General features: G+C 41.3%; 1 protein-coding gene across 1 annotated transcript in view; it reads left to right on the plus strand.

Annotated features, from left to right (window-relative positions):
• clmpa (CXADR like membrane protein a) overlaps positions 1–12,500 on the plus strand; it is a 154,885-nt gene that overhangs the window by 128,757 nt on the left and 13,628 nt on the right. Inside the window, exons 2-3 of the mRNA XM_072446922.1 lie at positions 2,252–2,409; positions 3,035–3,227. Coding sequence (XP_072303023.1) covers positions 2,252–2,409; positions 3,035–3,227 — 351 coding nt within the window. The remainder of the gene's footprint in view (positions 1–2,251; positions 2,410–3,034; positions 3,228–12,500) is intronic.

The following is a 12,500-nucleotide window of genomic DNA, read 5'->3' on the forward strand; positions in this document are numbered from 1 at the left end:
GACAGATCACTTATAGGAAGTTTGGGGAAGAAAAAAAAACACTCTTAATAGTAGAACTCTTATAAACAAAACAAAAACGAATAAAAAATAAAATAATTATAAAATAAATAAATAATAATAAAATAAAGTAGAGTAAAAATAGCTAGCATAAGACTAAATAATACTAATACTAATGGTAAGTAAACACTCTTATTTACATCAGTTGTATGCCCATGAATATGGCCTTAACTGCTTGTGAGTATGACAGTAATAGCACATGAATATGACGGTATTGCACATGGTTAAGTCAGTCAGTAATGCCTGGGATGTCCCACACTATGACATTTAAAGGTCCCATAACATGCAAAATCGACTTTTCAGAGCTTTTAACCTTCTTACATTGCTATTTGTGCTTCATATATGTACCCAGAGTGTTTTTTTGATTGATTCCCGCAGTGTTTAGCTATAGTAAAGACTACATCCTTTCCTCGGATCTGCAAACTGACGGGTGGTGGGGCAAGACCGCGTCATAAGGGCAAGCACGCGTCATTATCCCCCCTCTCCACCAGTTCTATCGTTTCTCACTCACTCGGGCGGCAGGAGCATCGCGGAGCAGACGGCTGTGGGGCACACACTACGTCACGGGTGGGCAGGACACACGCTCTCTGAGACTACGTCACGGGTTGGGCGGGGGAGCCAGATCGCTCTTCACAAGGGTGGGGGCGAATATCAAACCAAGCCGTCTGCATTTCCGGGTTGGTGAGGGAGTCCAAGGTCTGGGTGATATTTCTTAACTATTATGTTAAGGGTGTTGCACAACCCTTATTATTATCAATTATACACTTAGGATAGACTACGAAACGTGAAAAAAAGCACGTTATGGCACCTTTAACATCTACATAGCTACACATTTTAATTTAACTACAGGGGTTTTAATTGCTCAAATAAACATGAATTCTCCCTGTGAGGGGGGTTGTTTCTCTATGAATTTAGCCTCGTAGCGCCACCTAGTTGTATCCATGTGAATAGTTTAATGCCATAAGTGAACAGTACAGTCTACGTGTTGTTGTGTCATTGGGCCAGACACATTTCCTGGGTATAAAAGGGCTTTTGTGCCCTATGTAAGTCTGACGCATTATTATTATTATTAAATGCCTGTTCTCCACACACGCCCTGTTGTGCCTCAAGTGCAATCAGCATCATATTCCCAAAGACTCATGATGAAATAATGATGTGTAATTGTCTAATAACAGTAATCTCACCAACAAAGGCTAATAGTTAGCTAATGGCTAATGAAGTTAAGATAAGATAAGCCTTTATTTGTCCACACAATGGGGAAATTCTACGGTTGCAACACAAAGTAGGTACAGAAGTAAAAGAAGAGATAACTTATAGAAGATTTAAAAAAAAAACACCCTTAATAGAAAAGCTCTTATAAAAAACTCTTATAAAAACCTCTTATATTCTTAAATATATATGTTTACAGCAGTTATATCGACAGAGAATATGGTCCATATTCCTTGTGCGTTTTCGACATCCACCTTCAACTTTGTAGCTCAAAGAATCTAATATTTACTCATATTCAATGCTTTACAGCTTTGCATAGGTATTTTACATAAAGCAGTGGTTCCCAAACTGTGGTGTGGGTACGCAGAACGACCCATGGGGCACGTAAAGAGAGATATGGGGAAAAAAAGAAAATTGGAATCTTGTCTTTATTTGAGGAGAATTTTAACACTTTAATGTACACAATATATATGTATATTATTAGATATTATAGTATGATGTGTAAAGTGTCTATCGAGATGTTTGTTAAGTTTGTTGGTTTGGCGTGTCACAATAATTACTACGTCATTCATTATATTATAGCTGGAACAATATATTTATCGTGTGTACATTTTCTGTGCAATACTGTGGAGGTTTTTGTAATTTTTTTGGTAATATGATCATTTGAGGTGTAGACTATTATCCATTTATAGTTTAATTCTGCTTTTGTTGTTGTTGCTGCATTTAAATACATAAAATAAGAATAAAAAGACTCTACCGGAGCATAAAAAAGTCTCAAAAGTATCATTTATCGGGATATAAAGTCAATATAAACGTTTGCGAACCATCAAAATGAAGTAAACGCGTCGAATGCTTGGATTAGTGTCTGCGCCCTCTGCTGGCGACAATGGGAGTTACGATCTTACCTCGAAATGAAGCGTTCTGAACTAAAGATGGAGCCAAAACACTGACGACTTTGCCCTTTTTTTCCCGTTGGTGTTTGCAGTGCTCCTCGGGGCGCTGGTGGCCGGAGCTCAGACGGAGATGAAGCGAGTGGTGGGGGACAACGCCACGCTGCCCTGTCACCATCAGTTCTGGGTGGGAGACGACCCCACGCTGGACATCGAGTGGCTGCTGCTCAAGCCCAACAACAAGCACAGAGTGGTGAGTACGCAAACGGTTTCCTGCGTGAGATACTGCGCTTTAGTACTGTTAGTAGGTCTTGACGTCTTCTTCTACAGTGTGTCAAATGCTTCTGCTTCCTGCTAGAGTGCCCCCCGGTGACTGTTAAATCTATAACCAGTGAAAAATCTATAAATTAGACGCACAGGGTTCAAAGTGTGGGAAAAAAGTCCGAAAAGTGCGGTAATTGCGACACATGAAGGGTTCCAAAATGTCATATAGCCATTTTTCAAAAGTAAAAACATGTAAATGACAATCTGCTGCTTGTTACGGGGAAATGTCACTATGAAGAGGCGGGGCTTATCAGTTCTGTAGTTTCAAACAGGAAGTAAATTAACCTGTTTCTATTATTAAGATGTTTTAGATCGATTTTACGGTTTACAATGAACAAAATGTCAAATTATTATCTACTTGTGTTCTATTTCAATGCTAAGAAGCTAAAAACAGCCTAATACATTTATTTTAAGGTGACATGTTTGGAACACTTTTACTTGCACGTGAAAACAACAATGTATACTACGCAGGAGAATATTTGTGTGTACGATCAATAAAACAAGAAGATTTTTTTTTAAAAAGAAGTAAGACCAAACAAACCATCTCGTTTCAGATCATCACGTACTTTGCGGGCCGGGTGTACGACCACAACGATGACAACCGCGTGGCGTTCGCCGGGGAGTACCTAAAGGGCGACGCCTCCATGCTCATCAGCGACCTGTCCCTCAGCGACTCCGGAGAGTACAGCTGCAAGGTCAAGACCGGAGCGCAGTACCACTGGAGCACCATCAGCCTCATAGTGCTGGGTGAGTACTGCTACTGCTACTGCTACTGCTACTGCTACTGCTACTGCTACTGCTACTGTGACTACTACTGCTACTGCTACTGCGACTACTACTGCTACTGCTACTGCGACTACTACTGCTACTGCTACTGCGACTACTACTGCTACTGCTACTGCGACTACTACTGCTACTGCTACTGCTACTGCTACTGCGACTACTACTGCTACTGCTACTGTGACTACTACTGCTACTGTTACTGCGACTACTACTGCTACTGCTACTGCTACTGCGACTACTACTGCTACTGCTACTGCGACTACTACTGCTACTGTGACTACTACTGCTACTGCTACTGTGACTACTACTGCTACTGCTGCGGCTACTGCGACTACTACTGCTACTGCTACTGCTACTGCGACTACTACTGCTACTGTGACTACTACTGCTACTGCTACTGTGACTACTACTGCTACTGCTACTGTGACTACTACTGCTACTGCTACGGCGACTACTACTGCTACTGCTACTGTGACTACTACTGCTACTGCTACTGCTACTGCTACTGTGACTACTACTGCTACTGCTACTGCTACTGCTACTGTGACTACTACTGCTACTGCTACTGCGACTACTACTGCTAATGCTACTGCTACTGCTACTGCGACTACTACTGCTACTGCTACTGCTACTGCTACTGCTACTACTACTGCTACTACTACTGCTACTGCGACTACTACTGCGACTACTACTGCGACTGCTACTGCTACTGCGACTACTACTGCTACTGCTACTGCGACTACTACTGCTACTGCTACTGCTACTGCAATTCAGCCTGGAGATACTGCAAATACAGACAAATGAGTTTATTGAATAGTAAAGTATAGATTTGTTTAGGAATATAATATCTCTTAGAGGCTTAGAGGAGGAGATGGAGGACTGAGGAGGCTGATTGTTCTGCTGCTGCAGAACAATCAGTGAAAGCATACAAAAGCAATACATAAATAAAATCCATAAAAATAAAAAAAATACAGAAATAGGTGAATGTGACAGCCTGCTTCCTGCTTTCTACCTCCTAAGTATGATTATTGCTAAAAAGATATCACAATACATAATCATATTGAACCTGCAACAATAACATTAAAGTAAAAGAATACTGAACCGGGACTGAACCGGGACTGAACCGGGACTGAACCAGGATGGAACTAGGACTGAACCGGGACTGAACCAGGATGGAACTAGGACTGAACCGGGACTGAACAAAGACTGAACCAAGATGGGACCAGGACTGAACCAGGATAGAGGGTTAGAGGCTCATCTAGTACAGCAGAGGTCATCCAAGCAGATGAGGAGTGTCCAACTATTGTGTAATATTAATGCCCATGAATAAAAAGCTGAATTAAACACATAGCTGGTATCTAAATTATATAATGAGTCATATATGTTACATATTCAACCATCTACAACTCAAGTATGATCAAAATTACAAAAGAATAACAAGGTTTTAAGGCAAACAAAATGTAACACAACAAACACTGAGCCTGTAAAAATACTGTCACATTTATAATCTATAGAATGATAACTCTATTTAACCTAGTCATTATCGAGACAGGCCTTAAGGCGGAGGAATGCCATACAAAAAAAGTGAAAAAGTTATTGATTATGTGGTCATTTAATGGGCTGTGATTGACTGACAGTGAAATGTGTGGTTAAAATGGCACCTCATTACTAACATTAATGTACTTTAAGATGGATTTGTTTAGGGAAAATAAGTCCTCAGAGGCCTAAACAATGGTGGAGGTGAAGAGGAGGAGGTGAAGAGGAGGAGGTGGAGAGGAGGAGGTGGAGAGGAGGAGGTGGAGAGGTGGAGGTGAAGAGGTGGAGAGGAGGAGGTGGAGAGGAGGAGGTGGAGAGGAGGAGGTGGAGAGGCTGAGGTGGAGAGGAGGAGGTAGAGAAGAGGAGTAGAGAGGAGGAGGTGGAGAGGAGGAGGTGGAGAGGCTGAGGTGAAGAGGAGGAGGTAGAGAAGAGGAGTAGAGAGGAGGAGGTGGAGAGGCTGAGGTGAAGAGGAGGAGGTAGAGAAGAGGAGTAGAGAGGAGGAGGTGGAGAGGAGGAGGTGGAGAGGCTGAGGTGGAGAGGAGGAGGTAGAGAAGAGGAGTAGAGAGGAGGAGGTGGAGAGGAGGAGGTGGAGAGGCTGAGGTGGAGAGGAGGAGGTAGAGAAGAGGAGTAGAGAGGAGGAGGTGGAGAGGAGGAGGTGGAGAGGCTGAGGTGAAGAGGAGGAGGTAGAGAAGAGGAGTAGAGAGGAGGAGGTGGAGAGGCTGAGGTGAAGAGGAGGAGGTAGAGAGGCTGAGGTGGAGAGGAGGTAGAGAAGAGGAGTAGAGAGGAGGAGGTGGAGAGGAGGAGGAAGCTGACGGTTCTGAAGGATTGAATTGGTCCAAATAAAAGCTGTACTTTTTATTCCAGATTTTATGTTTATACTTTTTTCTTGTCTTACTTTGTTTTGTACGGCGTCTTTAAAGGAACAACATGTCAAATTTCAAAAACTTGACCAAGTTGTGTGCCCAGATATGAGGTTTTGTAACCATAAAACAAACTGACCTATGCAAAGAAAAAAGCTTAAAATAAATAAATAAAATAATAATAAATAGATAGAAAGAAAATAATGAATTAATGAATGAATATATACATAAATAAAGTAAAATAAAATAAAATAAAATAAAAATAATAATAATAAATAGAAAGAAAGAAAGAATGAATATATAAATAAATACAATTAAATTTAATACAATTTAATATCATATAATAAAATAAAACATTTACATATAATAATAAAATAAATAATATAAATAAATCAAAAACAGGGCTGGGCAGGATCATGGAGAACTCAGGATAAGTAAAGAATAAAATTAGAAAGTAATAGGATGGTATCCAAATTAAGGGGGGTTAAAGCATATTATGGCAAGAAATAAAGAGTCCCATTTGGTCCATTGTTTGTTGAATTTGTCTATTTTCCAATTGAGTTGGCGGTTATTTTTTCTATGGTGGATATGTCAGTTATGATGTGCGTCTGGTCCTAAATCATTGTAGCAGTTTGTGTCATCCATTTTTTTGTGATTGCCCAATATTTCCGTGCAACAGGACAGACTTCACCTTAATTTGCCTTAACAGCATGAACAAAGACTCATAATAGAAATATAGTTTATTAAGCACGATTCAGGCTCAGTAATTACTTAATTAAGGTTAGGGTTATGAATTATAGTTAAAGTAGTATTTACTGAGCCTTTAGTGTGTAAGTGTAGTTAATAAGTGTTGCTCTGATTTATTCTTAATACATAAACATTGCTTATGTTGTAATTTGGTGTTTGTTCTTAAGACAATTCTCCAATCAGAAAGCAGAACGAGCCTCACACGAGTCCCTCATTTGGGTTGACAGTTCCTATACGCTTGAATCCAGTTGGTTTACACCTAATCCCAGCAGCCAATCACAAGTCAGTGCTAGAGCAGCCATAGATAGAGATAGAGACACAAGTCATGTGTCTCTATCTGCATGTTCTGCTCTGGCAACACAGGGTCAGTTGTGATTGTCGTTCATGTTCTAAACCAATAAGAGCATAGGCCACATATTGTGCAAAGTGATGTTCAAGTTTGAGGGAAATTCTGCTGTCATATGCAAAATAACAAATATTATGACGTAGCATTAGTGTTTCAAGACTTATGACAGGTGTGATGAAGCCTCCAGTCAAATGCAACATCTTCACTCCATTGTCCTGTTGTCGGTGGGTCTCTCACAGCAGGTTTAGACGTCCCTGCTCTGTACGAACATAAAAAGTAGAAAACTTTTACTGGGCTATGAATGGTTGACTGTGGCAAGTTTATTTGTAGAGCACAATGTGGACACAAAGCAAAGTGCTTCACACAACAGGGAAAAAATGCATTCAAAATACAAAGACATGACAGAAATCACAAACAGTTTAAGACATGAAAGAGAAGAGTGCAAAGAATATTCAGTCATGTGCACAGCAGAACAAAACTGTTTTTAGCTTAGATTTGAACATTGTCAGAGAAGAACCTGTCTCACATCTTCAGGAAGACTGTTCCAGATTTTAGCTGCATAAAACTGAAATGCAGATTCCCCATGTTTTGTCCTGACTCTGGCACCAGCAGGAGGCCGGTCCATGTTTAGTCCTGACTCTGGCACCAGCAGGAGGCCGGTCCATGTTTAGTCCTGACTCTGGCACCAGCAGGAGGCCGGTCCATGTTTAGTCCTGACTCTGGCACCAGCAGGAGGCCGGTCCCTGAGGTCCTCAGAGTCCGAGATGGTTCATATGGTACTAACATGTCTGGGATGTACTTTGGTGCTAGGCCATGGAGAGACTTGTACACAAGCAGAGCTGCTTTAAAGTCTCTTCTCTGAGCCTCAGGGGCCAGTGCAGAGACCTGAGAACAGGACTAATGTGATGGTACTTCCTGGTTCATTGTTTTTTAGATGGTAAAAAGCTATTGACTTTGTAAATTTTGACGTGTCAAGTCTTGAGCCCATTATTACTCCCAGATTTCTAATGTGATCAACTCCTGACCAACAATAGGAACATATTGGAGTTTCGGTGATTGAATTGATGCATCATTCCAAACTGCAACCAAATCGAGCAATCGCAAAATGAAGCATCTTTTTGCCAATTTGGAAAAATGAATGAAGAAAAGTAGAAAACCTTTTTATCATCTCAGTTCTATTTCGTTAACACTTATTCATCTTCCAAACAGGCATTCCAACGTGAACAGTGTATTCAATTTGACTGCACAAAATTGAGTTTTTGTCACAATTAACCTGGTATTAAGCCTGTTTACTGTTTCCATAGCGATTATTTCCCATGTCAGATTGAATGTAGTTTTCCAGAGCCATATTTTCCTTCACAGATGGCAGAAAAACCACCATCATTTGTTACCGTTTGTTTTTATTAAAATTTAATCGTCTTGCCACCACAGCGGCTACATCTGCTTCTTCAATTTTAATGGTTTTTGAGCAGAATATTAAACTACTACTCCCAATCTGTTAGTGAGCCCCGCTCCTCCAGTCACTGATATTAAATGTGTAAAGTCTTGCAGTCCATCTATAATGCATGGGGCCTCCATAAGCAGAGCAAACACCTCTTTACAATCCACTACAGCGGGCGTAAACAAACCCGGCTGCGTTTTAGTACCCAGTTTTCATTATTTATAGTTTCCTCTCCCACTCTGCTGAAGAGGTTTAGCTCCCACAGGCGGCCGGACTCCTCCACTCCTCGCCGCCGTGGAGTTCTCCGGTCTAATCCCGGCTCGTATATAACCGCTCAAACCAAGCGTCGTGGAGGGAAGCGGGCGTTTAGAGGGGCGAGCCGGTCAGATTTGGAGCTCGTAAAGACGTCAAGCGAGAACTATAGGCAAAAAACGAGCGGCCATTTTGTCACACGCCAGGGGAGAAGGAGAAGAGTGTGGTCCAGGAGCATCAGGCATGTTTCTGATGAGGGAACGAGGCCATAAAAAGGCAATGTTGCATTATCTATGTCCTTTAATGTTTATGATTAGTTATGATATTTGCATCGATTGAGTTATCTTTTATGTCTGTATTAAACCATTGTCTTATGTTTCTGCTTAAGATCAACACATCACTATGTCAAACGCAAATATAATTTACACATTTCATTTATTTCATACCTCCTACTGTATTTTTAGAGACTCTTGGGACCCCCAGAAGGCCAGCATTATGAGAGCGAAGAGCTCTTTTTGGATGATATGGTTCTATAGCATCTTTGAGGTGGGATGGGGCCATGTCAATTATGGCTTTGTAGGTCAAGAGGAGGAGTTTAAATCTGATTCTAAACTCGACAGGAGTCAGTGGAAGAGACTTGAGCACCGACGTAATGTGTTCTCTTCTTTGCTGCTGCATTTTGAACCAATTGAAATCTTTTTATGGAGCTTTTAGGACACGCTGCGAGCAGGAGTTACAGTAGTCTAATCTAGACGTTACGAATGCTTGGATACAATTCAGCATCGCTTTTAGGCAGGATTCTGGCTCTTGTTGCGCAAATGGAAATAGGCTGTTTTTATAAGCTTGATTTATATGAGCTTTAAATGAGAGCTCCTGGTCAAATAAGACTCCGAGGTTTCTTACAGTAGAACTGGAGGCTACACTGACTTTGTCCAGTGTGACTATCTGCTCAGATAGACCGTCTCATAGATGTTTAGGACCAGCACAATGACCTCGTTTTTTTCAGGGTTAAGAAGCAGGTAGTTTAGTGTCATCCAGGTTTTTATCTCCTTCACACAAGCACTAAGTCTGTCTACTTGATCGCTCTGATCAGGTTTCATTGATAAATACAGCTGAGTGTCGTCTGCATAGCAGTGGAAGTTAATGCCATGTGACCTGATAATGTTGCCTAACGGCAGCATATAAAGAGTGAACAGAATTGGACCAAGTACTGATCCCTGTGGCACACCGTAAATTACTTTAGAGCAAGGTGAGCTCTGGTTTACATTAACAAACTGGTACCTATCAGATAAATAGGATTTAAAGCAGCTGAGGGCGGGGCCTCCGACACCTACGTCACATTCTAACCTCTGCAGTAGAATGTTGTGGTCAATGGTGTCAAACGCTGCGCTGAGGTCCAACAGAACCAGGATTGAGACCAGTCCATCAGCAGCAGCTAATAGCAAATAGTTTGTGACTTTAACTAGTGCAGTATCAGTGCTGTGGTGGGCTCTGAACCCTGCTCTGGTGGGCTCTGAACCCTGCTGTGGTGGGCTCTGAACCCTGCTGTGGTGGGCTCTGAACCATGACTGGAAAACTTCAAATACGTTATTGTCTTGTAAGACAATAACAGAACTGTTTTACTACAACTTTTTCAAGTATTTTAGAGACAAAGGGAAGGACTGTGGAACAAAGCCACTTACCAGTGAAGTATTTATTATAGTAAGAATAGGGTCTATAATTAGGGGAAGAATGTCTTTGAGGAGTCTGCTTGGAATGGGGTCTAGGACACAAATTGAGCTTTTAGAGGACATAATGGCTGAAGTTATCTCTGCTTGATCAACAGCTGTGAACCTTTCTAGAGTTACAGATGGATTTATATGGGACATTAGTTTTACAGCTTGGGCTAGTTCAGGGCTAATAGTGGGAGTAATTTCATCTAATTTATCTCTGATTGTTTTTATTTTATTATTGGAATATTTGAGTTTGAGGTCAAGGCGGATCAATCGTACTTCCTGGGTTACATGCATTTTGGAAAACTGGCTTGAATTGGACCAGGCCCGTTATCCAGTTTTCACAATACATGCAACACAGGCAGCTCAGAGTGAAGCGCCCGTGTAAAGTCGGAACATATTAACATTCTACAGACATCTAGGAAGAACTGGCAAATTGCTCGTGAATCGGGACTACAGTAGCAGTCCCTCCGCCCAGGTTTCTGCACTCAAATGTCAAACGTGCTAATCCCCCTCTTTCCCCCTGCGCTCCCTGTGGACTGCAGATAACTCGTGTAGAATAAGGAGCCGATAATTTCCTGGAACTGACTGTGTGTATGCGGCACACGTTAAGACAGAAAGACAGGAGCAGGTTATCGATTCAGACCAGAGCAGACTGCAGTCCTTTACATTAGAGCTGCTTCCTGTTTATGAGACGCGATGGAGACGTTTAACCGGGATGTAACTCCGCACCGTTAGCGCCGGGATGGACTGGGGACTATGAAAAGCTAATGAAGAAAATGATTGGATGTAATTGCCAAAATCTTCTCCAAATTTGTCATTTCTGGGGGCGTGTTGTTACTGGGACGTGTAATCAGTGCCCATTCAGTTTTACATTTATTCACGATAAAGAGGTTATTAGTGCAAAACAGTCCAAATCAGCGGAGTATTCATGCAGGTTTTACTTTTTACTTTTGTCATTTCAGTTTGTTTATCATGGGAAAAAGCCCTCAAAACTTTATAAATCATCTGTGGGATTCTAAATGAATTAATTGAATTGATGCTTGTGATTACCGGTATTCACAATCCAACCTTATTATCAAAAAGAAGAAAACATTTGGAAGTAAAAAAGTAATGTCAAGCTACTGTATAACCCACCAAAGTTTATTTTATTTTACCATTATTATTAGTATTATCTTGTCTTACGCTAGCTGTTTTTATTTCATTTTATTTTATTTTATCTTTATTTTTCCCCTCCATTCTTTATTAGGAAATGAGAGGTTTTGTCTATAGGAGTTTTTGTTTATAAGAGTTTTGTTTATAAGAGTTCTTCTATCAAGAATATAAGTTATCTGTCCTTTTCCTCTGCAACAATGAGATTTCCCCATGTGTGGACAACAAAGGAATATCTTATCTTATCAAAGTGACTGAGTTCTGCTTTAACTGAAGCTTTCCGGTGCGTCTGAGCTGTAGCCTGGTGCTCCATGTCAGAGAGATGCATCAGCCAGGCTCATCTGCCCGTGCCCTGTTCTATGCTCCGTGGCCCTCAAAGACCTGCAGACAGCTGACTGCACAAGTACGCTCGCCGCTGGCCTTCGCCGCGGGCAAACTGGATACAGCAGAGAGAGAGAGAGAGGGAGGCAAGGATGGAGCTTTGGTTTGCACAACAGCGGCAGTGTGCGTGCAGCGGTGGAGGAGATCTCCTATTCTGTCTGTCCAAAGAGTTCAAAAGGCCCTAAGACAAGAAGAGGACTTTGGGGAAGGAGAGATCTGTGAGAATGACAGCTCAGTGTGAGGAGCCAAACTATAGAGGGCTGTATCGGAGCAACTGCAGAGACGGAAGTCCAAATGAGTCTTATTTGAAGTACACTGGTCTTTACAGGTGGAACTTTACAGTGCTTTGTTTATTTGACTAAATACAGTTTAAGTTATGTATCTATGTAGATTTAATTTGAGTTATTACGTCTTTTAATTCTGCTGCAGTAGCTCTACTTTCTTTCTTGATCGAACACAAAAGAGTTTTAGTTCATTATAAGAACAGAGTCGCTTCTGTGGACATGGTTCAGAGCTGGTTTAGATCTATAATTTCAGTCGATGACCTTTGACTTTGCTCCATTTCCCCCCATTGCTTCTTTAAAATGGACACAGAACACATAATACGTTTCATTTTAAGTTATAGCACTTTCCCCTCATCAAAAACATACCTGGAGTTGTGTTAAGCTTCATGATTGATGCACATGTTTGATGAATCCTGTTTAGTAAGTCCTCTCCCTCTGAGCCTCATAAAACAATCCCAGACTTGTGTCATGATACGTAGATCCCTTAGGTCCTTCAGCGCTGTTTTCTAAAGTCCATAAATAATCT

This window comes from Eucyclogobius newberryi, unplaced genomic scaffold (assembly GCF_026437365.1).
Source record: "Eucyclogobius newberryi isolate DKJ021-1_F unplaced genomic scaffold, fEucNew1.0.hap1 SCAF_15, whole genome shotgun sequence".
Lineage (NCBI taxonomy): Eukaryota > Metazoa > Chordata > Actinopteri > Gobiiformes > Gobiidae > Eucyclogobius > Eucyclogobius newberryi.